The sequence below is a fragment of the Jaculus jaculus genome, chromosome 4 (assembly GCF_020740685.1).
Source record: "Jaculus jaculus isolate mJacJac1 chromosome 4, mJacJac1.mat.Y.cur, whole genome shotgun sequence".
Lineage (NCBI taxonomy): Eukaryota > Metazoa > Chordata > Mammalia > Rodentia > Dipodidae > Jaculus > Jaculus jaculus.
The window spans coordinates 125454875-125482486 of NC_059105.1; the positions used below are offsets into that span (position 1 = coordinate 125454875).

Genomic DNA, 27612 nt, shown 5'->3' on the forward strand with positions numbered 1-27612 from the left:
TATCATTTTATTTTGGTTTTTCGAGGTACAGTCACTCTAGCCCAGGCTGACCTGGAATTCACTATGTACCCTCAGGCTGGCCTCGAGATCCTTCAGTGATCCTTCTATTTCTGCCTCCTGAGTGCTAGGATTAAAGGCATATGCCATCATACCTGTCTTATTTCAATTATTATTTTTTAAATATTTTATTTCTTTATGTGTGTGAGTGAGACAGAGAATGGGCATACCAGGGCCTCTAGTCAGTGCAAATCAAGTCCAGATGCATGTGCCACCATGTACATCTGGCTTACCTGGGTTCTGGGGAATTGAAACTGGGTCATTTGGCTTTGTAAGCAAATGCCTTAACCACTAACCATCTCTCCAGTCCCCATTTCAATTACTTTAATTGAGATATTGCATATTCCTTAGGGCATTATCAGGAAGCAATTGATATAATTATAAAGTAATGTCTTTGTTAAAACTTGTTAGTTTTACAAACATCATCTTAACTGACTTAAAAAAAATTGGGGGCTAGAAAGATGGCTTAATGATTAAAGTGCTTGTTTGCAGAACCTGACAGCCTGGGTTCGATTCCCAAGCACCCACATAAAGCCAGATGCATAAAGTGGCACATGCATCTGGGGTTTATTTATGGTGACAACAGTGCCCATTCCTAACACCCCACCCAGCCCTTTCTCTCCTCAGAAATAAGTAAAAATAGGGCTGGAGAGATGGCTTACCAGTTAAGGCGCTTGCCTGCAAAGCCAAAGGACTTCGGTTTAATTCCCCAGGACCCACATAACCTACATGCACAAGGTGGTGCATGCATCTGGAGTTTGTTTGCAGTGGCTGGAAGCCCTGGAACGCCCATTCTGTTGCTTGCTCACGCTCTCTGCCTCTTTTCCCCTCTCAAATAATAATAAAAATTGGCAGGCATGGTGGCACATGCCTTTATTTGCACCACTTGGGAGGCAGGGGTGGGAGGATCCCCACGAGTTCAAGGCCACCTGAGACTACATAGTGAATTCCAGGTCTGCCTGAGCTAGAGTGAAACCCTACATTGAAAACCCAAAATAATAATAATAACTATTATTAAAAATAAAAATGTTTTTAGACAGGGTTTTATGTAGCCAAGGCTGGTCTTGAGCTCCCTAGGTAGCTGATTCTAGTTTTCACTTTCTTTTTTTAAAATTTTGTTTTGTTTTTGGTTTTTCAAGGCAGGGTCTTCTTGCTCTAGCCCAGGCTGACCAGGAATTCTAAGGCTGGCCTTGAACTCACAGCCATCCTCCTACCTCAGCCTCCAAAATAATGGGATTAAAAGCATATGCTACCATACCTGGCCACCTAGTCTTCACTTTCTGATCCTCTTGTCTCTACTGCTTAAATATTGGGAATGTAATCATGTACTACCACCACATCTGGCTATGGCTCTTAAGTGTTTGCTCTACAAAAATAAAAAATTATTGCCAAATTGTATATACACAAGTATAAATGCAGAATCATGAAGTCAGATGGCTTCAGAAAATATCTTCATGGCCAGGCATAGTGGCACATACCTTTAATCCAAGCACTGGGGAGGCTGAGGTAGGATTGCTGTGAATTCAAAGCCAACCTGAGACTACATACTGAATTCCAGGTTAGCCTGGGCTATAGTAAGACCGTACCTCAAACCAAAAAAATATGTTTCTATTTCACTTTAATAAACAAACTAGGATTTGCAAAAAGTCACTAAAAATTAAACCCTTGTCCTATATACTGACCTATGACTGTGAATTACTATTAGCATTTTTCCCCAGACACACAAAAACAAGTGAAAAGCAGTTTAAAATTTTCATAGTAACTTTGCGACCATGGTGGCACATGCCTTAATCCCAGCACTCAGGAGGCAGAGGTAAGAGGATCATATTCAAGGCCACCATGAGACTACATAGTGAATTCCATGTCAACCTGGGCTAGAGTGAGACCCTATTTCAAAGAGAAAAAAAACTCATAGTAATTTCCCTGTCACATAAAGCATCAAATAAGTAGTCAGCTTAAGCATTTATTTTGTTCTTTCAAAGCAGACATCAAAAGCAAATTAGACAACCTACCCTTTTCACATTTGTCTTCTGAAGTATTGGTCAAAAGTGGTGCTGTGAGGACATGCATACAATGGTTGTAGAAAAAGTTTAGAAACTCACTTTTTTCCGTTTTCTGAAACAGAATTTTTAAAGGAATACTTATTACAACTGAATTTAGAAAACATCTTCAAGAATTAGCACTGAGGGTCATGTCTAAACATCAGGTACTTAAGATAATTAAGGCATTTGCCTGCAAAGCCAAAGGATCCCGGTTCAACTCTCTAGGACCCATGTAAGCCAGATGCACAAGGGGCGCATGTATCTGGAATTTGTTTGCAATGGCTGGAGGCCCTGGTATACCCATTCTCTCTCTTTCTCTCTCAAATAAATAAATAAATAAAAACACACACACCCTAGATACATTCACATTAATCTTATTTCTGCAAAAATTAAGTCTGCTTGATATTATATATTAAATAAAAAGCAAGATAAAGATCACATTGTGCAAACACTTTTTGTAAGTAATTTAGAAAAGTTTCTTGGAAGATTATAACCTGTTAAATGAAACTCCAAACATTTTATTAAGACTTTAACAGGTTATAATCTTATAGTTATTTATTGTAAATGAATTGCTACTAGAGTACTGTTGTTTTTCTAATACAAGTATTTATGAAAGTATTGTTTTTAAAATTTTTTATTATAAAACCATCTAAAATTGACTATGCCAAAATATTTTTATCTCAGTGTTATTTCTTACATTGGTTGTAGCTAACATGTTTTCTGGATCAATTAGAGTACGAAGAAGTCCCATTAACTGAACAGCACCTCCTAGCTCAGGATCAGTATCACAGATCATTTGTTCAATTACAACATTTATAAGAAGGATATCCTGAAAGAAAACACATTTCCATTAGATCATGATTAGACATAACTATAACAACTTAAAGAACAAAACCAGTCATAGAAAAAGAATGGAAAACTGTTTTCTGTTTACCAAAATTCTAAAAATAGAGTGAAAAAAAAAAGCACACAGAGAGAGTCACTCCAAGGCTGCAGAGATGGCCTAGCAGTTAAGGTATCTGTATGTGAAGCATAAGGACCCGGGTCCAATTTCCCAGTACGCATGTAAGCCAGATGCACAAGGTAGCAGAAGCGTCTAGAGTTCATTTGCAGGCCTTGGCATGCCCATATTCGTTCTCTCTCAATTAAATAATTAAACAGTAAGGCATGTCCTACCTTATAGGAAAGTGGAAAACACAATTACTTAGGGATTCATGTTCATTAGAAACTATAACAGGTAGGCTTCCAGTTAAGATGGCAGCATAGGAACCACAACAAAGCGGCCTAGGGGAGAAAAAGGCAAAAATACCCTAGCAAAATACACACTTTTACTAAAAAGCGAGGTGTATAAGAAATTAAAATAGCAGCAGAGAGGTAGAAGAGATACAGAGCATCCAGAGCCCGCACAGACAGGCAGAAGTGGCTCCAGAAGTGACAGTACCAGGTCCAGTGCCAAGTCTGCAGGGTAGCCAGGCTGGGTTTGAGCCGCAGGAAAAGCCAGGAGAGGGGATTTTACACTCACACCAGAACACTTCCCAAACTCAAGAAACATGAAGGGAAAACGGCAGTGAACAACAGAGAAGCAGATCATGAGGTAGAGGATCACGTGGACCAGAATTAGAGCCACCATTCACAGCTTCCACTCTACCACCAACAGCTCCAGGGAACAAGCAGCGACCCAGCGACCCAGCCAGACTACTTGAACCCACAGTGCACCAAAGAGGGACCCAAACAGGAGCGCAGCATAACAGACCAAAATCATCCCAAAAGGTAACTGGGATTACACCGGGTCAGTACCCTCCACATACGCCTGGTATATAGGGTTGAACCAGAAGTGCTAATTGCACCATCCATATCAGGATAAATTACAGGTTAAATCTGATAGATGGTTGGATTTGCCATTCTTAAATAAGCTATATTTTGGGCTTGTTATTTGTTGCTTCTTGATTTATAGTGGCTTTGTTTCCTCTTCTGTTGTACATTAGGGAAGGGTCTCACCTGGTCACAGGCTGACTTGGAACCCTCAACAGACTAGAAATCTTAAACTCCTTGTAGACAGATTAAGGGTGTGGGGCACGACACACCCTAAGGGACAGTGACCTTGTTAGAGGATCTGCTTGTCATAATACCTACTCTTACATAAATACTCTGCTGTTTTTCATTGAAAGTGTACATTGGTTAGTTAAATTTTAGAAGCTATCTGTATTTTGTTCCACTCAGCCTACTTGAATACTCTCATAGCAGGCAAACCCAACACCTAGGGTCGCTTTTGTAGATACTGTGAGAGCTTTGAGAGCCACACCTAGTGCCTTAAGCTCCTACCCTGAAGATATATAACATCAAATCAATCGATACAGCTAAGATAAAGGTGCTGGCCGGGACTTCCAGTTAAGATGGCGGCGTCGGTACCACGCCAAAGCAGCCTGGGGGGAAAAAAAGACCAAAAAAACCTCAGCAAAATACAAACTGTTACTAAAAAGTGAGGTGTATAGGAAACTGAAGCGGCACCAGAGAAGTAGGAGAGATCCAGAGCATCCAGAGCCTGCAGAGGCTGGCAAAAGTGGCCCCGGGCAGCTCCGCTAACCACCGCAGTGGCGGCACACCAGAAAGCCGCCAGACTTAGCTCCAGCCACAGGAAAAGCCAGGTGCGGGAGGTTCCCCTCACACCGCACACTCCGCAACTCAGGAAACATGAAGGGAGAGCAGCAGTGAGCAGCGGAGGAGCAGACCCTGAGGTAGGAAAACACGTGGAGCAGAGAGAGAACCAGAGCAGCTGCAGCTCCCTCCCCTCCCTCACAGTCTGAGCCCAGCTCCAGCGAACAGAGCAGCGTTCCAGACCCGGCCACGCCAACTTGAGCCGACAGCGGGACCCAAGCAGGAACAGAGTTCAGCAGCAAAATCGGCAGCTCTGGAACCGGTACCAGTGGCCCCAGCAGCGGCAGATCCAGGAGCAGCAACAACAGCAGACCCAGAAGCAGCAGCAGTTCCAGCAGCAGAGGTGCTGATCTGCAGGGCCACAGTTGCCAGGCTTGGTTTGCCCTGCAGGAAAAGCCAGTGCCTAGCTCCAGAAATCAGAACAGCAGCCCGACAACCCAGGCAGCAACTTGACTGAGACCAAAATGATCCAAGGTAACTGGGTTTGCACCAGGGAAGGGTCTCACTTGGTCACAAGCTGACTGGGATCCCTCAACAGATCAGAAATCTTAACCTCTGTGTTGATAGAGGATCTGGTTGTTATAATAACTACTCTGGCATACATACTTGGGGCTGTTTTTGACTGAATGGGTACAGTGTTTAGTTAACTTTTAGAATCTACCGGTGTTTTACTCCACTCAGCCTGCTTGAATACTCCCATAGCAGGGAAACTCAACCCCTAGGAACACCTTTGTAGATACTCTCAGAGTCTTAAGAGCCGCATCTAACACCTTAAGCTCCTACCCTGAAAATATATAACATCAAATCAATTGATACAGCTAAGAATACCCACCTAGCTAGAAAATCCAAGCATTAACTTAATCCAAGATGCAAAAATATATACATTATAACACAAGAAACACTAAAAAGCAAGACGATATAAAAATATTAATGCATCAGAAATGACCTCCAGTGAGAACGAGTTAGAGGAAATGCCTGAAAAAGATTTCAAAAGAATGATTGTAACTATGTTCAAAGAAGCCAGAGAACAAATCAAAGGAGTCAAAGAGGAACTTAAAGAGGAAATCAAAGGAATCAAAGAAGATGCAGGAAACCAATTTCAAGAAATAAAGAAGGCAATACAAGACATAAATAAGGAAATAGAAATAATAAAGAAAAACCAGTCAGAATTACTAGCAATGAAGAACACAGTTAATAAAATAAAAAACTCTATAGAAAATCTCACCAGTAGAATGGATGAAGGAGAGGACAGAATATCTAAACTAGAAGACCAGGTGGCAGATCTAATACAGGCCAACAAAGAAAAAGACAAACTTATAGAAAAGTATGAGTGGGAATTTCAAGATATTTGGGACACTATCAAAAGATCAAATATTAGAATTCAGGGCATAGTAGAAGGAGAAGAATTCCACTCAAAAGGCATAGTAGGTGTCTTCAACAAAATCATAGAAGAAAATTTCCCCCAAATTGGGAAAGAGGTGCCAATACAGATACACAAAGTCTTTAGAACCCCAGCCAGACAAAACCTGGAAAGAACCTCTCCTCGCCATATTATAATCAAACTTCCAAACACACACACCAAAGAAAAAATAATGAAAGCGGTTAGAGAGAAAAATCAAGTTACCTACAAAAGTAAGCCCATCAGGATTACAACATATTATTCAACACAAACTTTTAAAGCCAGAAGGGCTTGGGGTGATATATTCCAAGTTCTGAAAGATAACAACTGTCAACCAAGGTTACTTTATCCTGCAAAGTTATCCATTCAAATAGACAGAGAAATAAGGACATTCCATGACAAACGCAGGTTAAAGGAGTATTTGAAGACAAAACCAGCTCTACAGAAAATACTTGATAGAATCCTCCATGCTGAAAAAAAGGAAAACGACACATATAAGGAACCTAGAAAAAACAAGCAATACTCAAATACTAGTTAACAGAAGAGAGCACAGGTAGAATCAGAACCACACACACACAAAAAAAAGGCAAACATAAATACACACCTTTCAATAATATCTCTTAATATCAATGGCCTCAATGCCCCAACGAAAAGACACAGATTCGCAGACTGGGTTAAAAAGCAGGATCCTACAATTTGTTGTCTCCAAGACAAATTTGTACAAAGGATAGACATTACCTTAGGGTGAAAGGTTACAAGACGGTGTTTCAAGCAAATGGGCCTAGAAAAGCAGGGAATGCTATCCTAATATTGGACAGGGTCGACTTTAGTCCAACTTTAGTCAAGAAAGATAAGGAAGGTCACTTTATATTGACTAACGGCACACTCCAACAGGAGGACATTACAATCCTAAATGTATATGCACCTAAATTGGGGGCTCCCAAATTCAAACAAACACTATTAGAACTACGGTCACAAATAACACCAAACACAGTGGTGGTGGGTGACTTTAACACCCCATTCTCATCAATTGACAGGTCACCCCGGGAAAAAATAAACAGAGAGGCATCTGGACTCAATGAGGTCATAGAAGGAATGGACACATATATACAAGACATTTCATCCAAAGGCTGCAGAATATACATTCTTTTCAGCAGTACATGGAACATTCTCTAAAATAGACCATATATTAGGACACAAAGCAAATCTTAACAAATTCAGGAAAATTGAAATAATTCCTTGCATTCTATCTGACCACAACGGAATTAAACTACAAATCAGTAGCAAGAAAGGCTATAGAGCATACACAAAATCATGGAAACTAAACAATACACTACTAAATGATGAATGGGTCAATGAAGAAATCAAAAAGGAAATCAAAAACTTTATAGAGTCAAATGATAATGAGAATACAACATACCAAAATCTCTGGGACACCATGAAGGCAGTTCTAAGAGGTAAATTTATAGCCTTAAGTGCCTATATTAAGAAATTAGAAAGGTCGCAAGTAAACAACCTAATGCTTCGCCTTAAAGCCTTTGAAAAAGAAGAACAAGGCAAACCGAAAATCAGTAGACGGGAAGAAATAATAAAGATTAGGGAGAAATTAATGAAATAGAAACAAAAGGAACAATCCAAAGAATTATTGAAACAAAGAGTTGGTTCTTTGAAAGGATAAACAAGATTGATAAACCCTTAGCAAATCTGACCAAAAGAAAGAGAGAAGAGACACAAATTAATAAAATCAGGGATGAACAAGGTAACATCACAACAGATTCCAGAGAAATTCAAAAAATCATAGGGACATACTATAAAAGCATATACTCCACAAAGTATGAAAATCTGAAAGAAATGGATGATTTCCTTGATCTATATGACCTACCTAAATTAAATCAAAATGAGATTAATACTTAAATTGACCTATAACAAACATGGAGATCCGAACAGTTATCAATAATCTCCCAACTAAAAAAAGCCCAGGCCCTGATGAATTCACTGCTGAATTTTACCAGACTTTTAAGGAAGAGCTAGCACCATTGCTTCTTAAGTTTTTCCAGGAAATAGAAAAAGAAGGAATTCTACCAAACTCCTTCTATGAAGCCAGCATCACCCTGATACCAAAACCAGGCAAAGATAGAACAAAAAAAGAAAATTACAGACCATTCTCCCTCATGAACATAGATGCAAAAATTCTCAACAAAATATTGGCAAACAGAATACAAGAATATATCAAAAAGATCATTCACCCTGACCAAGTAGGCTTTAACCCAGAGATGCAGGGATGGTTCAACATATGCAAATCTATAAATGTGATACATTACATAAACGGGGAAGGACAAAAATCATATGATCGACTTCCGGTTAAGATGGCGGCATAGGTACCACGCCAAAACAGCCTGGGGGGGGGGAAGACCAAAAAAAACTCAGCAAAATACACACTTTTACTAAAAAGTGAGGTGTATAGGAAGTTGAGGCGGCAGCGGAGAAGTGGAAGAGTTATAGAGCATCCAGAGCCTGCACAGGCGGGAACAGCGGCTCCGGGGCGGCTCAGCTACCAGCCGCAACCGCGGAGCGGCAGAGAACCGCCGGACTCTCGGCTCGAGCTGCAGGACAAGCCAGGTGCGGGATTTTCCCCTCACACCGCGCTCTCCGCAACTCGGGAAACGTGAGGGGAGAGTGGCAGCGAGCAACGGAGGGAGGAGCAGACCGCGAGGTAAAAGCACACGATACAACCAGAACAGCCGCGGCTCCCTCCCCTCCCCTGCCGCCTGAACCCAGCTCCAGCGAACACAGCAGCAGCCCGGGACCCGGCCACGCCAACTTGGGCTGACGGCGGGACCCAAGCAGGAGCAGAATTTGGCAGCAACTTCAGCGGCTCCAGCACCGGTACCAGTGGCCCCAGCAGCAGCAGACCCAGGAGAGCAGCGGCTTCGGGGTGAGCAGCAGCGGTGGACACGACAACGGCAGCTTCAGCAGTGGTGGGGGCTCCGGCGGTGGCACCTACAACAGCTGCAGAGTCGGCGGCAGCGGCTCAGTTTGCCCCGTAGGAAAAGCAAGTGCCCAGCTCCAGAAATCAGAACAGCAGCCCGACGACCCAGGCAGCAACTTGACTGAGACCACAATCACCCAAGGTAACTGGGATTGCACCAGGGAAGGGTCTCACCTGGTCACAGGCTGACTTGGATACCTCAACAGACCAGAAATCTAAACCTCTTTGTTGATAGAGGATCTGGTCATTATAATAACTACTCTTGCATACATACTCGGGGCTGTTTTTGATGGAATGGGTACAGTGTTTACCTAAATTTTAGAATCTACCAGTATATTATTCCACTCAGCCTGCTTGAATACTCCTATAGCAGGGAAACTCAACCCCTAAGAACATCTTTGTAGATACTCTGAGAGTCTTAAGAGCCACACCTAATACCTTAAGGTCCTACCCTGAAAATATTTTACACCAAATCAATTGATACAGCTAAGAATACACAGCTAGCTAGAAAATCCAAGCATTAACTTAATCCAAGATGCAAAAATATATACATTATAACACAAGAAACACTAAAAAGCAAGACGATATAAATCCACCTAAAAGTATTAATGCATCAGAAATGTCCTCCAGTGAGAAAGAGTTAGAGGAAATGCCTGAGAAAGAGTTCAAAAGAATAATAATAAATATGTTCAAAGAAGTCAAAGAACACATGAAAACAATCAAAGAAGAAATCAAAGAGGAAATCAAAGAGGAAATCAAAGGAATCAAAGAAGAGGCAGGACACCAATTTAATGAAATAAAGAAGGCAATACAAGACATAAATAGAGAAATAGAAATAATAAAGAAAAACCAGTCAGAATTACTAGCAATGAAGAACACAGTTAATGAAATAAAAAACTCTGTAGAAAATCTCACCAGTAGGATGGATGAGGGAGAGGACAGAATATCTAAGCTAGAAGATCAGGTGGCAGACTTAATGCAGTCCAACAAAGAGAAAGACAAACTTATAGAAAAGTATGAGTGGGAATTTCAAGATATTCGGGACACTATGAAAAGATCCAATATAAGAATTCAGGGCATAGTAGAAGGAGAAGAATTCCACTCCAGAGGCATAGTAGGCATCTTCAACAAAATCATAGAGGAAAATTTTCCCCAAATTGGGAAAGAGGTGCCAATACAGATACAGGAAGCCTTTAGAACCCCAGCCAGATAAAACCCAGAAAGAAACTCTCCTCGCCACATTATACTCAAACTTCCAAACACACAAACCAAAGAAAAAATATTGAAAGCAGTTAGAGAGAAAAATCAAGTTACCTACAAAAGCAAGCCCATCAGGATTACAGCAGATTATTCAACACAAACTTTTAAAGCCAGAAGGGCCTGGAGTGATATATTCCAAGTTCTGAAAGATAACAACTGTCAACCAAGGTTACTTTATCCTGCAAAGTTATCCATCCAAATAGATGGAGAAATAAAGACATTACATGACAAAAGCAGGTTAAAGGAATATCTGAAGACAAAACCAGCTCTACAGAAAATACTTGATAGAATCCTCCATGCTGAACAAAAGGAAAAGCACACATATAAGGAACCTAGAAAAAACCAGCCATACTCAAATACCAGTTAACAGAAGAGAGCACAGGTAGAACCAGTAACATACACACACACACACAAAAATGGCAAACATAAATACACACCTTTCAATAATATCTCTTAATATCAACGGTCTCAATGCCCCAACGAAAAGACATAGATTTGCAGACTGGGTTAAAAAGCAGGATCCTACAATTTGTTGTCTTCAAGAAACTCACCTTTCTACAAAGGATAGACATTATCTTAGGGTGAAAGGTTGGAAGACGGTGTTTAAAGCAAATGGGCCTAGAAAACAAGCAGGGGTTGCTATCCTAATATCAGACAGGGTGGACTTTAGTCCGAAGTTAGTCAAAAAAGATAAGGAAGGTCACTTTATATTGATTAAGGGCACACTCCAACAGGAGGACATTACAATCCTAAACATATATGCACCTAACATGGGGGCTCCCAAATTCGTCAAACAAACACTATTAGAACTAAGGTCACAGATAACACCAAACACGGTGGTGGTGGGTGACTTTAACACCCCACTCTCATCAATTGACAGGTCATCCAGGGAAAGAATAAACAGAGAGGCATCTGGACTAAATGAGGTCATAGAAGATATGGACCTAACAGATATATACAGGACATTTCATCCAAAGGCTGCAGAATATACATTCTTTTCAGCAGCACATGGAACATTCTCTAAAATAGACCATATATTAGGACACAAAGCAAATCTTAACAAATTCAGGAAAATTGAAATAATTCCTTGCATTCTATCTGACCACAATGGAATTAAACTACAAATCAGTAGCAAGAAAAGCTATAGAGCATACACAAAATCATGGAAGCTAAACAATACACTACTAAATGATGAGTGGGTCAATGAAGAAATCAAAAAGGAAATCAAAAAATTTATAGAGTCAAATGATAATGAGAACACAACATACCAAAATCTCTGGGACACAATGAAGGCAGTTCTAAGAGGTAAATTTATAGCCTTAAGTGCCTATATTAAGAAATTAGAAAGGTCGCAAGTAAACGACCTAATGCTTCGCCTTAAAGCCTTTGAAAAAGAAGAACAAGGCAAACCAAAAAGTAGTAGACGGGAAGAAATAATAAAGATTAGGGCAGAAATTAATGAAATAGAAACAAAAAGAACAATCCAAAGAATTAATGAAACAAAGAGTTGGTTCTTTGAAAGGATAAACAAGATTGATAAACCCTTAGCAAATCTGACCAAAAGAAAGAGAGAAGAGACACAAATTAATAAAATCAGAGATGAACAAGGTAACATCACAACAGATTCCAGAGAAATTCAAAAAATTATAGGGACATACTATAAAAGCATATACTCCACAAAGTATGAAAATCTGAAAGAAATGGATGATTTCCTTGATCTATATGACCTACCTAAATTAAATCAAAATGAGATTAATCACTTAAATAGACCTATAACAAACATGGAGATCCGAGCAGTTATCAATAATCTCCCAACTAAAAAAAGCCCAGGCCCGGATGGATTCACTGCTGAATTTTACCAGACTTTTAAGGAAGAGCTAACACCATTGCTTCTTAAGCTTTTCCAGGAAATAGAAAAAGAAGGAATTCTACCAAACTCCTTCTATGAGGCCAGCATCACCCTGATACCAAAACCAGGCAAAGATAGAACAAAAAAAGAAAATTACAGACCAATCTCCCTCATGAACATAGATGCAAAAATTCTCAACAAAATATTGGCAAACAGAATACAAGAGTATATCAAAAAGATCATTCACCCTGACCAAGTAGGCTTTATCCCAGAGATGCAGGGATGGTTCAACATACGCAAATCTATAAATGTAATACATTACATAAGTGGGTTGAAGGACAAAAATCACATGATCATCTCATTAGATGCAGAGAAAGCATTTGACAAAATCCAACATCCCTTCATGATAAAAGTCCTACAGAGACTGGGAATAGAAGGAACATATCCCAATATAATAAAGGCTATTTATGACAAGCCTACAGCCAACATATTATAAATGGGGAAAAACTGGAAGCTTTTCCACTAAAATCAGGAACAAGACAAGGGTGTCCACTGTCTCCACTTCTATTTAATATAGTTTTGGAAGTCTTAGCCATAGCAATAAGGCAAGAGACACACATAAAAGGGATACAAATTGGAAAGGAAGAAATCAAGCTATCATTATTTGCAGATGACATGATTCTATACATAAAGGACCCTAAAGACTCTACTAGCAAGCTGTTAGAGCTAATCAAAACCTACAGCAATGTAGCAGGATACAAAATAAATACACAGAAATCAGTAGCCTTCATATATGCTAACAACAAACACACAGAGGATGAAATCAGAGAATCACTCCCATTCACAATTGCATCAAAAAAAATAAAATACCTTGGAATAAACCTAACTAAGGAAGTAAAGAATCTATACAATGAGAACTTTAAGACACTCAAGCGAGAAATTGCAGAAGACACTAGAAAGTGGAGAAACATCCCTTGTTCCTGGCTTGGAAGAATCAATATCGTGAAAATGGCAATCTTACCTAAAGCAATCTACACATTTAATGCAATCCCTATCAAAATTCCAAAGGCTTTCTTCATGGAAATAGAAAAAACAATCCAAAAATTCATTTGGAATCATAAAAAACCTCGAATATCTAAAATAATACTGAGCAACAAAAAAGAGGCTGGTGGTATCACCATACCTGATTTTAACCTATACTACAGAGCCATAGTAACAAAAACAGCATGGTACTGGCACAAAAACAGACATGTAGATCAGTGGAACAGAATAGAGGACCCAGATGTAAGCCCAAGTAGCTATAGCCACCTGATATTCGATAAAAATGCCAAAAATACTCATTGGAGAAGAGAAGGCTCTTCAGCAAATGGTGTTTTGAAAACTGGATAAATATCTGCAGAAGGATGAAAATAGATTCTTCTCTCTCGCCATGCACAAGAATTAAGTCCAAATGGATTAAAGACCTTAACATCAGACCGGAAACTTTGAAACTGCTAGAGGAAAAAGTAGGGGAAACCCTCCAACATATTGGTCTTGGCAAAGACTTTCTAAATACAACCCCAATTGCTCAGGCAATAAAACCACAGATTAACCACTGGGACCTAATGAAATTACAAAGATTTTGCACCGCAAAGGACACAGTGAAAAAAGCAAAGAGGCAACCTACAGAATGGGAAAAAATCTTCGCCAGCTATATATCTGATAAAGGATTAATATCTAGGATATACAAAGAACTCAAAAAGTTAACTAATAAGGAATCAAACAGGCCAATCAAAAAATGGGCTAAGGAGCTAAATAGAGAGTTCTCGAAGGAAGAAATATGAATGGCATATAAGCACCTAAAAAAATGTTCTACGTCACTAGTCATCAGGGAAATGCAGATTAAAACTACATTGAGATTCCATCTCACTCCTGTCAGATTGGCCACCATCATGAAAACAAATGATCATAAATGTTGGTGGGGATGTGGAAAAAAAGGAACCCTTCTGCACTGCTGGTGGGAATGCAATCTGGTCCAGCCATTGTGGAAAACAGTGTGGAGGTTCCTAAAGCAGCTAGAGATTGATCTACCATATGACCCAGTTATAGCACTCCTAGGCATATATCCAAAGGATTCATCTCATTTCCTTAGAAGTACATGCTCAACCATGTTTATTGCTGCTCAATTTATAATAGCTGGGAAATGGAACCAGCCTAGATGTCCCTCAACAGATGAGTGGATAATGAAGATGTGGTACATTTATACAATGGAGTTCTACTCAGCGGTAAAGAAAAATGAAGTTATGAAATTTGCAGAAAAATGGATGGACCTGGAAAGTATTATACTAAGTCAGGTAACCCAGGCCCAGAAAGCCAAGCGCCACACGTTCTCCCTCATATGTGGATCCTAGCTACAGATGACTGGGCTTCTGTGTGAGAATGAAAATACTTAGTAGCAGAGGCCAGTAAGTTGAAAAGGAGACATAAAGGGTGGAGAAAGGAAGGGAGGAGGATACTTAATAGGTTGATATTGTATATATGTAATTACAATGATTGTAATGGGGAGGTAATATGATTGAGAATGGAATTTCAAATGGGAAAGTGTGGGGGTGGGGAGGGAGGGAATTACCATGGGATATATTTTATAATCATGGAAAATGTTAATAAAAATTAAAAAAAAAAAAAAACAAAAAAATAAACACCAAAAACAAAAAAAAAAAAAAAAAAAAAAAAAAGTAAGGACGACTTCAAATAAATAAATGTGCTAAGTGTTAATCACTGTGACCAGCCCAACATGAGAATCCAGAGCAGCAACATGATCCTATGCATGTGTTAAATTTAATCAGGAACAGCATCTCAAACTCAAATCTTTGGACAAATTCAGGCAATGCACTGGTTAATGACCCACTGATGTCTGTAATCCCAGCCCTCCGGAGCCACACCCATTTTGTTTTGTTTTTTTTGAGGTAGGGTCTCAGTCTAGTCCAGGCTGACCTTGAATTCACTATGGAGTCTCAGAGTGGCCTCAAACTCACAGAGATCCTCCTACCTCTGTCTCCCGAGTACTGGGATTAAAGGCGTGTGCCACCACAAAAAAAAAAAAAAAATCATATGATCATCTCATTAGACACAGAGAAAGCATTTGACAAAATCCAACATCCCTTCATGATAAAAGTCCTACAGAGACTGGGAATAGAAGGAACATATCTCAATATAATAAAGGCTATTTATGACAAGCCTACAGCCAACATATTACTAAATGGAAAAAACTGGAAGCTTTTCCACTAAAATCAGGAACAAGACAAGGGTGTCCACTGTCCCCACTTTTATTTAATATAGTTTTGGAAGTCTTAGCCATAGCAATAAGGCAAGAGACACACATAAAAGGGATAGAAATTGGAAAAGAAGAGATCAAGTTATCATTATTTGCAGATGACATGATTCTATACATAAAGCACCCTAAAGACTCTACTAGCAAACTGTTAGAGCTGATCAAAACCTACAGCAATGTAGCAGGATACAAAATAAATACACAAAAATCAGTAGCCTTCATATATGCTAACAACAAAAACACAGAGGATGAAATCAGAGAATCACTCCCATTCACAATTGCATCCAAAAAAATAAAGTACCTTGGAATAAACCTAACCAAGAAAGTAAAAAATCTCTACAATGAGAACTTTAAAACACTCAAGCGAGAAATTGCAAAAGACACTAGAAAGTGGAAAAACATGCCTTGTTCCTGGATTGGAAGAATCAATATTGTGAAAATGGCAATCTTACCTAAAGCAATCTACACATCTAATGCAATCCCTATCAAAATTCCAAAGGCTTTCTTCATGGAAATAGAAAAAACAATCCAAAAATTCATTTGGAATCACAAAAAACCTCGAATATCTAAAATAATACTGAGCAACAAAAATGAGGCTGGTGGTATCACCATACCTGATTTTAACCTATACTACAGAGCCATAGTAACAAAAACAGCATGGTACTGGCACAAAAACAGAAATGTAGACCAGTGGAACAGAATAGAGGACCCAGATGTAAGCCCAAGTAGCTATAGCCACCGGATATTCGATAAAAATGCCAAAAATGGGGCTGGGGAGATGGCGTAGCGGTTAAGCGCTTGCCTGTGAAGCCTAAGGACCCCGGTTTGAGGCTCGGTTCCCCAGGTCCCACGTTAGCCAGATGCACAAGGGGCGCACGCGTCTGTAGTTCGTTTGCAGAGGCTGGAAGCCCTGGCACGCCCATTCTCTCTCTCTCCCTCTATCTGTCTTTCTCTCTGTGTCTGTCACTCTCAAATAAATAAATAAAAAAAATTAAAAAAAAAATGCCAAAAATACTCATTGGAGGAGAGAGCCTCTTCAGCAAATGGTGTTTTGAAAACTGGATATATGTCTGCAGAAGGATGAAAATAGATTCTTCTCTCTTGCCATGCACAAGAATTAAGTCCAAATGGATTCAAGACCTTAACATCAGACCTGAAACTCTGAAACTGCTAAAGGAAAAGTAGGGGAAACCCTTCAACATATTGGTCTTGGCAAAGACTTTCTGAATACAACCCCAATTGCTCAGGCAATAAAACCACAGATTATCACTGGGACCATCACTGGGACCTCATGAAATTACAAACATTTTGCACTGCAAAGGACACAGTGAAAAAAGCAAAGAGGCAACCTACAGAATGGGAAAAAATCTTCGCCAGCTATATATCTGATAGAGGATTAATATCTAGGATATACAAAGAACTCAAAAAGTTAAATAATAAGGAATCAAACAAGCCAATCAAAAAATGGGCTATGGAGCTAATTAGAAAGTTCTCAAAGGAAGAAATACGAATGGCATATAAGCATCTAAAAAAATGTTCTACGTCACTAGTCATCAGGGAAATGCAGATTTAAAACTACATTGAGATTCCATCTCACTCCTGTCAGATTGGCCACCATCATGAAAACAAATGATCATAAATGTTGGCGAGGATGTGGAAAAAAAGGAACCCTTCTACACTGCTGGTGGGAATGCAATCTGGTCCAGCCATTGTGGAAAACAGTGTGGCGGTTCCTAAAACAGCTAGAGATTGATCTACCATATGACCCAGCTATAGCACTCCTAGGCATATATCCAAAGGACTCATCTCATTTCCTTAGAAGTACATGCTCAACCATGTTTATTTCTGCTCAATTTATAATAGCTGGGAAATGGAACCAGCCTAGATGTCCCTCAACAGATGAGTGGATAATGAAGATGTGGTACATTTATACAATGGAGTTCTACTCAGCGGTAAAGAAAAATGAAGTTATGAAATTTGCAGAAAAATGGATGGACCTGGAAAGTATTATACTAAGTCAGGTAACCCAGGCCCAGAAAGCCAAGCGCCACACGTTCTCCCTCATATGTGGATCCTAGCTACAGATGACTGGGCTTCTGTGTGAGAATGAAAATACTTAGTAGCAGAGGCCAGTAAGTTGAAAAGGAGACATAAAGGGTGGAGAAAGGAAGGGAGGAGGATACTTAATAGGTTGATATTGTATATATGTAATTACAATGATTGTAATGGGGAGGTAATATGATTGAGAATGGAATTTCAAATGGGAAAGTGTGGGGGTGGGGAGGGAGGGAATTACCATGGGATATATTTTATAATCATGGAAAATGTTAATAAAAATTAAAAAAAAAAAAAACAAAAAAATAAACACCAAAAACAAAAAAAAAAAAAAAAAAAAAGTAAGGACGACTTCAAATAAATAAATGTGCTAAGTGTTAATCACTGTGACCAGCCCAACATGAGAATCCAGAGCAGCAACATGATCCTATGCATGTGTTAAATTTAATCAGGAACAGCATCTCAAACTCAAATCTTTGGACAAATTCAGGCAATGCACTGGTTAATGACCCACTGATGTCTGTAATCCCAGCCCTCCGGAGCCACACCCATTTTGTTTTGTTTTTTTTGAGGTAGGGTCTCAGTCTAGTCCAGGCTGACCTTGAATTCACTATGGAGTCTCAGAGTGGCCTCAAACTCACAGAGATCCTCCTACCTCTGTCTCCCGAGTACTGGGATTAAAGGCGTGTGCCACCACAAAAAAAAAAAAAAAAATCATATGATCATCTCATTAGACACAGAGAAAGCATTTGACAAAATCCAACATCCCTTCATGATAAAAGTCCTACAGAGACTGGGAATAGAAGGAACATATCTCAATATAATAAAGGCTATTTATGACAAGCCTACAGCCAACATATTACTAAATGGAAAAAACTGGAAGCTTTTCCACTAAAATCAGGAACAAGACAAGGGTGTCCACTGTCCCCACTTTTATTTAATATAGTTTTGGAAGTCTTAGCCATAGCAATAAGGCAAGAGACACACATAAAAGGGATAGAAATTGGAAAAGAAGAGATCAAGTTATCATTATTTGCAGATGACATGATTCTATACATAAAGCACCCTAAAGACTCTACTAGCAAACTGTTAGAGCTGATCAAAACCTACAGCAATGTAGCAGGATACAAAATAAATACACAAAAATCAGTAGCCTTCATATATGCTAACAACAAAAACACAGAGGATGAAATCAGAGAATCACTCCCATTCACAATTGCATCCAAAAAAATAAAGTACCTTGGAATAAACCTAACCAAGAAAGTAAAAAATCTCTACAATGAGAACTTTAAAACACTCAAGCGAGAAATTGCAAAAGACACTAGAAAGTGGAAAAACATGCCTTGTTCCTGGATTGGAAGAATCAATATTGTGAAAATGGCAATCTTACCTAAAGCAATCTACACATCTAATGCAATCCCTATCAAAATTCCAAAGGCTTTCTTCATGGAAATAGAAAAAACAATCCAAAAATTCATTTGGAATCACAAAAAACCTCGAATATCTAAAATAATACTGAGCAACAAAAATGAGGCTGGTGGTATCACCATACCTGATTTTAACCTATACTACAGAGCCATAGTAACAAAAACAGCATGGTACTGGCACAAAAACAGAAATGTAGACCAGTGGAACAGAATAGAGGACCCAGATGTAAGCCCAAGTAGCTATAGCCACCGGATATTCGATAAAAATGCCAAAAATGGGGCTGGGGAGATGGCGTAGCGGTTAAGCGCTTGCCTGTGAAGCCTAAGGACCCCGGTTTGAGGCTCGGTTCCCCAGGTCCCACGTTAGCCAGATGCACAAGGGGCGCACGCGTCTGTAGTTCGTTTGCAGAGGCTGGAAGCCCTGGCACGCCCATTCTCTCTCTCTCCCTCTATCTGTCTTTCTCTCTGTGTCTGTCACTCTCAAATAAATAAATAAAAAAAATTAAAAAAAAAATGCCAAAAATACTCATTGGAGGAGAGAGCCTCTTCAGCAAATGGTGTTTTGAAAACTGGATATATGTCTGCAGAAGGATGAAAATAGATTCTTCTCTCTTGCCATGCACAAGAATTAAGTCCAAATGGATTCAAGACCTTAACATCAGACCTGAAACTCTGAAACTGCTAAAGGAAAAGTAGGGGAAACCCTTCAACATATTGGTCTTGGCAAAGACTTTCTGAATACAACCCCAATTGCTCAGGCAATAAAACCACAGATTATCACTGGGACCATCACTGGGACCTCATGAAATTACAAACATTTTGCACTGCAAAGGACACAGTGAAAAAAGCAAAGAGGCAACCTACAGAATGGGAAAAAATCTTCGCCAGCTATATATCTGATAGAGGATTAATATCTAGGATATACAAAGAACTCAAAAAGTTAAATAATAAGGAATCAAACAAGCCAATCAAAAAATGGGCTATGGAGCTAATTAGAAAGTTCTCAAAGGAAGAAATACGAATGGCATATAAGCATCTAAAAAAATGTTCTACGTCACTAGTCATCAGGGAAATGCAGATTTAAAACTACATTGAGATTCCATCTCACTCCTGTCAGATTGGCCACCATCATGAAAACAAATGATCATAAATGTTGGCGAGGATGTGGAAAAAAAGGAACCCTTCTACACTGCTGGTGGGAATGCAATCTGGTCCAGCCATTGTGGAAAACAGTGTGGCGGTTCCTAAAACAGCTAGAGATTGATCTACCATATGACCCAGCTATAGCACTCCTAGGCATATATCCAAAGGACTCATCTCATTTCCTTAGAAGTACATGCTCAACCATGTTTATTTCTGCTCAATTTATAATAGCTGGGAAATGGAACCAGCCTAGATGTCCCTCAGCAGATGAGTGGATAATGAAGATGTGGTACATTTATACAATGGAGTTCTACTCAGCGGTAAAGAAAAATGAAGTTATGCAATTTGCAGAAAAATGGATGTACCTGGAAAGTATTATACTAAGTCAGGTAACCCAGGCCCAGAAAGCCAAGCGCCACATGTTCTCCCTCATATGTGGATCCTAGCTACAGATGATTGGGCTTCTGCATGAGAAGGAAAATACTTAGTAGCAGAGGCCAGTAAGGTAAAAAGGAGACATAAAGGGTAGAGAAAGGAAGGGAGGAGGATACTTAATAGGTTGATATTGTATATATGTAATTACAATGATTGTAATGGAGAATGGAATTTCAAATGGGAAAGTGTGGGGGTGGGGAGGGAGGGAATTACCATGGGATATATTTTATAATCATGGAAAATGTTAATAAAAAAAAAAAAAAAACAAGAAAAAAAAGCATCAGAAACACTCCCCTTAAATTTTGAGCATGTCAATATGACAGAAATAATAATTTTAAGGGGAAAAGATATTCTTATGTAGTTACTGTAAAATTTAAGGCGTATTGTTGGCCATTGTTATTTAGGGTTTTTGTTTGTTTGTTTGTTTTTACTGCTTTAGAAGCAAGTAAATTGTTTGAAAGTAAAAATAAACAAATTTTTTAAAAAAGTGTATGTCCCCATGCCCAGCTTGTATCTCCCCCCTCCTTTTTTTTTGATTTTTTTTTTTTTTTTGAGGTAGAGTTTTCCTCTAGCTGAGCTGAACTAAAATTTAATGTATAATCTCATGTGGCTTTGAACTCGATCCTCCAACCTTAGCCTCCTAAGTGTTGGGATTAAAGGTGTGCACCACCATTAAAAAAAAAAAAAAAAAAAAAAGGTGCTTGCCATGCAAGAGGACCTAACTCTGAACCCAGAACCCTTGTGAACATGCTAGGTATAGTGGTGTGCATTTGTAATCCCAGTGCTGGGCAGCATAGACAGGAGAGGTCACTGGGATATTTGGGCCAGTCACTGAATTGGTGGGCTCCAGGCCAATGAGAGACTAATACTTGGATGTGTTCCTGAGAACACCACCCAAGGTTGTTCTCGGACCTCCACATTCATACACCTGCACACACATTTAAAAAAAAAAGTCTTATGGGGCTGGAGAGATGGCTTTGCAAAGCCAAAGGATCCCAGTTTGATTTTCTAGCACCCACGTAAGCCAGATGCGCAAGGGGGCTCGTGTGTCTGGAGTTTGTTTGCAGTGGCTGGAGGCCCTGATTTGCCCATTCACTCTCTCTCTATCTGCCTCTGTGTGTGTGTGTCTCACTTGCTCTCTCAAAATGGATAACTTTTTAAATGTCTTATGTAGTAAGTTAGTATATATGTTTAATATTTAGGAAGATGGTACATCAAGGAAAGGAACCAAGATTAATGCCTTAACTTGGAAGAAGTTGGTTAGGTAATAAATTCTTTTTATTTTACATTTTTAATTTCTTTTTGAGGTAGAGTCTCACTGTATCCCAGGCTGACCTTGAACTCTGCCTCCCCAGTGCTGGGATTAAAGGTCTGTACCACCACTCCATATTAAGTCTTTTTAAAGTACTTTGTGATTGTATGTTGTTTTGCTAGCCCTTCCCAATCCTTAGATCCTATGTTACCAAAATCACATGAAGTTGTTTGTGATACTAAATACAAGGAAAAACCAACTAAACTAGATGGTTGCAAAGTACTGAAACTTCATCATCTGTCATGTACAAACTTTGGACACCAATTTTATTATGGCATTAGAAATGCATTAAATTTTTTTCAAAGAAAACTTATAAAATAAAATTCACAAAGCCATGTTTTGATTTTTGTTTTCAATACTAACAAGTGAAACCATGGGTTCATGCTGAGCAAGCATTTTCCCACTGAGCAGACTCTCTAGGCCTCTTTTATTTTTGAGACAGGGTCTCACCATGTAGCCCAAGTTAGTTTGGAACTCATGGTGGTCCTCCTGCCTCAGTATCACTTTCCCAAGTACTGGGATTACAGGCAGAGATAATATGCCTAGCAAGAAGTGACAAATAAGTAAGTAGGCAGATATGTTTATAGAACTGAGAACCTAAGGGGTAGAGCTTCTTCCTAGAAAAGGCCTGGGTTGGTCACCAGTACTGCCAGATAAACAAGCAAACCCACAATGTTTGCATACAATAAAATAAAATATCACATGTACCCATAAATTCTGTGTATCAGTTATAAATTTCAATGAAAGATTACAAGCTCTGTTACTAATCCAGACACAGGCCTTCTTTCAATAGAGGAAGAGATAGCAGATTCCATATTAATCTGCTTCTGCTTTATTCTGGTATGTTTAGCAAATACTTCATACAAAATGTTAAGATATTACTAAGTGGTAAAGAAAGCCAATAATAGACTAGTGCTAAGGCATTACTTGCTTTAAATTACTGTCAACTTGTAACTTTAAGACCTTGAGTAATTTGCTCAATCATATATACTCTTCACATGAATTTACCTTTTAAAAGTAGGCAAAAATAATCACAAAAAAAATGGATTTAAGGGCTTAGCAGTTAAGCACTTGCCTGTGAAGCCTAAGGACCCCAGTTTGAGGCTCAATTCCCCAGAACCCATGTTAGCCAGATAGACAAGGAAGCTCACACGTCTGGAGTTCATTTGCTGTGGCTGGAAGCTCTGGCACACCCATTCTCTCTCTTGCTCTCTGCCTCTTTCTCTCTCTGTCTCTCTCTGTCACTCTCAAATAAATAAAAATAAACAAACAAAAAAAAAATGGATTTAAGTTACAGTTACATAAATGTACCATGATCAAGAAAGACTGTCAAGATACAGCTCATATACTGACTGAAAAAAACCAGAACTTTTTGTTTGTTTTATCATGCAGAGTCTCAGTGTAGCCCTGACCGGTCTCAAATTCATGGCAATTGTGACAATTCTATACCTCAGCCTTCTGAATGCTGGGGGGTTGAATAACAAAGACTGGCTCTGAAATTTTATTTCAACAGTCTTGTTTGCTTGATATACATACATACATACATACATACATACATACATACATACATACACACATACATACATACATACAGTTTTGTTTTGTTTTTTGAGGTAAGGTCTCACTCTAGCCCAGGCTGATGCTGGCCTCCAACTCAGAGCAATCCTCCCACCTTGGCCTCCCCAGTGCTGGGATTAAAGGTATGTACCACCATGCCTGGCAGAGGCAGAGGGAGTGCTGGGGGGGAATGGGTGTACCAGAGCCTCTTAGCTGCTGCAAGTGAACCCCAGACACATGTGCCACTTTGTGTATCTGGCTTTGCGTAGATGCAAGGATTGGGGAATCAAACTCTCATCATTAGGCTTTATGGGCAGGCACCTTAAGCACCAAGCATCTCTCCAGCCCCGCTCTATTTTTTGAGACAAGGTCTTGCTATGTATGTAACCCTAGGTCAAATTCACAGCAATCCTCCTCAGCCTACCAAATACTGGGATTATAGGCCTGAGAGATTATGTCTGGCTTTTACCTCTATATTTTGTCTTCTCAATCCTAATTTCTTACAGATTCTGCAAATATATCTACCAGTAGCAAAATACACAGGGATGAAAGAGGAACTGTTTTGACTGAAAATCTCCATCACTGGCTAATAAAGATACAGACAGTTTACATATTTTATAGTGAGCAAGATACAGAGAATATAGTGTCTCAGGGGAAAAAAAAACAACAAAACACTATGTATTGAAGGCTTTTAAGACCTTCTAAAAGGGGCTGAGGCTGCAGCTCAGTTGCAAAGTGCTTGCCTACCATGAAAAAGGAAAGCCCTCAGTTTGATCTTCAGCACAGATACAGGACTCTGGAGACAGAGGCAGGAGGACTAGAAGTTCAAGGTTAACCTTAGCTACAAAGACAGTTCAAGGCCAGTGTGGGTTACACAAAATCCATTTCTAATAAATACACAAATAAATAAGACCTTCTAAAGTAATACTCTGCAACATAAAAGTATAATTATGATGATCTCATTAGGATACTTTCAAGACAAAGTTGAGAAAGAATAAAGGTCACTAGATGAAAAAAAACTTCAGGTTTAAGGAGTATACTTAGATCTTTGGAAATCTACTATATAATTGAGGGAGCTTAACTGTCAAGTAAGTTTCAGAGTAAGCAAGTTTGGGATCATTCAATTTCTAAAACCACCATTATAGAACTCATACAAACAGGAAGCAGGTTACAAAAGCTATAAAGAGCCCTTAAGGAAAGCCTTAGTCATACCTGGGAAGGAACCAGTGCTGACAATAGCTAAAAGATGCCCAGGGCCATGTCAGTGTTGCCTGGAAATTAGTGCACCACGGCTGCCGGCTGCCGTACATGAGAAGTTCATTTTCCCAAACAAAAGTAACACAACTGTAATGCTGGGGGAAGATACATTACCTTTTTGTTTATGTCACTGAAACACTAGGAGCCTTACCCTAGATCTACAGCAGTTTATCACTGAATACAAGGTGGGTGAGACCTAAGGCCTTCAAAAAATAAGCAAGGGCTGGAGAGATGACTTAGCAGTTAAAGCATTAGCCAGCAAAGCCAAAAGACCCAGATTCAACTCCCCAGAATCCATGTATGCCAGATACACAAGGTGGCACATGCATCTGGAGTTCATTTGCAGCAGCTGGAGGCCCTGATGTGCCCATTTCCATCTGCCTTTCTTTCTCACTCAAATAAATAAAATTTTTTTAAAAATTAAAAAGGGCTGGAGAGATGGCTTAGCAGTTAAGGTACCTGCCTGTGAAGCCAAAGGACCCAGGTTCAATTCCCCAGTATCCACAAAAGCCAGATGCACAAGGGAGCCCTGATGTACCCATTCTCTCTGTCTCCCCTCCCTCCCTCACTCTTTCTCTCTCTCCCCCCCTTACAAATAAATAAAATAATCTTTAAAAAATAAATAACATAAAAAATATGAAATTTCAGCTGGTAAGGCAAAAGGCTTCAGAAAAGGTCTGGGAAGACAGCTCAGCACTTAAAAGCCCTTGCCTGAAAGCCTGATGGTCCAGGTTCATTCAGTTCCTCAGTACCCAAGAAAAGCCAGATGTATAAAGTGGCACATACATACAGAGCTCCTTTATGGTGGCAGAAGGTCATCTTCCTCCTGCCCTCTCTCAAACAAGTGAAGTAAAAGTATTTTGGGGCTAGGAAGATTGCTCAGCAGTTAAAGGCACTTTTATTTATTTTATTTTTATTTTTTTGGCAAAGCCTGAGAGACGGGTTCAATTTCCCAATATCTACACAGACACACAAACTGACAGGAGGCCCTGGTGTACCCATTCCCCCCCTAAAAAAATAAAAATATTTTTAAAAAATTTAAAGGCATCAGAAAAGATACTAAGAAATCAAATGAGCTGCAGGATACAAGCTTAGTATCCTCTTAATCTGATCTAGAGGTCATGTTGCACAGAGAAGTATGGAATGGCAAGATACTATGACCCAAGAAGGTACTCAGCTCAGCAACCAAAATTGCCAGAGTATATGATTTGAGTCCACTCAACAGTATAGTTGTCTTTGACAGATACAGGGAGTTAGTTCCAGGATTACCACCCTGTATATACCAGAGCTTAGAATGATAATCTCTTGTATGAAATAGTAAAATAGCCAGGCGTGGTGGTGCACACCTATAAGCCCAGCACTCGGGAGGCAGAGGTAGGAGGATGGCTTTGAGTTTGAGGCCACCCTGAGACTCCATAGTGAATTCCAGGTCAGCCTGGGCTAGAATGATACCCTACCTCAAAAAAACAAAACAAAACAAAACAAAACAAAAAAATAAAAAATAGTATAATACCTATATATAAACTTTCTCTTCCCTCCCTGTTTGTTCCTTTAGTTTTCAGAGACAAAGTCTTCTTCTGTAGTCCATACTTGTCTCAGACTTGTGGCAACCCTATCTCAGCTTCCCAGGTATTGGGATTACAGGTGTGAACCACAAAACCCAAAGTATTACTTTTTTACTGTCTGAACTATAACATTATTCCAAGCTGCTTTCATGAAATGCTGGAAACCAGTTGTGGAGTGGCAGGACTATGAGTATGAGGCCAACCTGCGGCCCATGGCAAGACTCTCAAAAAGCAAAACAAACAAAAAACTGAACCAGAACCTACAAAGATAAAAAGCAAAAATATAAGCAGACATTAAGAAATAAGCACAAAGCCTAAAAAAACTTAAATTCATAGTAATTCTTGTATTAAATGAAAACAGGTAATCAAAAATCTTCCTTAACAAAGACATGATATTTTATACTTCTATTCCAAACTAATGCTTTTTTTTTTTAAAAAAAATGAACCATTACAATTTTATTCAGGAATATATGAGAGAGAGAGATCAAGAGTCCAAAAACCAAGGAAGAGCAAGTAGATGAACCTACCTAGATGAGGAGCCCATGTGGGATGTGAGTATGAGCCTGAACCATGAAAAGTGATTTAGAGAGCAAAGAGAAGAAAGTGCAGAGAGCTCCTGATGAGGGGGGTAGAGAGCCCATGTGGGAGGGGTTGAGGAGGCCCACCAGTACCTGGAAGTTCAGGAAAGATAAACAGCCAGCAAAAAAAAAAAAAAAAAGGAACCCAATGTAATTGTAATATAGAAAATGTGGTCTGAATCAGATGTCCCCATAAACTAATGTGTTTTGAATGCTTAGTTCCCCAATTGGTTGCAATCTGGGAGATGGAGGCTTGCTGGAGGTATGTCACCAAGGGGGTGAACCTTGAGTTTTAGTCCCTAGCTTGCCAGTGTTAGTTCACCTCATTTTCCTGCTGCTGTTACCACCTGCTGTGGCAGAGGTGATGTCAGCATCTGCTCTACCACACTTTCCCTGAAATCATGAAGCTTCCCTTCAAGATTATAAACCAAAATAAACCCTTTCTCTCATCAGCTATTTCTGGTTGGGTTTTTGTCCCAGCTACTTGAAGATAACTACAAAAGGAAAGCACTTAAATTTCAGGTATACATCTTTACTATGCTTACTTAAATACTTCTACAACAGAAAAGCACAATACATTATTCAACTTTCAATTTACTTAAAAAAAAAAACAGAAACTGAACAAACGAAAGCAAATTCTTAGTTATAAAAAATAAACACTTGGCCTATCAATCTCTCAAAGAACTGAAATGCTTTTCATTAGTCCTTCAAATTAAAAAGCC

The 27612-nt window shown here is 39.3% G+C and overlaps 1 protein-coding gene across 3 annotated transcripts in view; it reads right to left on the bottom strand.

Annotated features, from left to right (window-relative positions):
* The window catches only part of Ppp4r3b (protein phosphatase 4 regulatory subunit 3B), a 107272-nt gene that overhangs the window by 21189 nt on the left and 58471 nt on the right, over positions 1-27612 (bottom strand). For all 3 annotated transcript variants that reach the window (XM_045146836.1, XM_045146837.1, XM_004668962.2), the window contains 2 exons: positions 2797-2928; positions 2070-2172 (listed from right to left, as the gene is read on the bottom strand). In XM_045146836.1, the coding sequence (XP_045002771.1) occupies positions 2070-2172; positions 2797-2928 (235 nt within the window). The remainder of the gene's footprint in view (positions 1-2069; positions 2173-2796; positions 2929-27612) is intronic.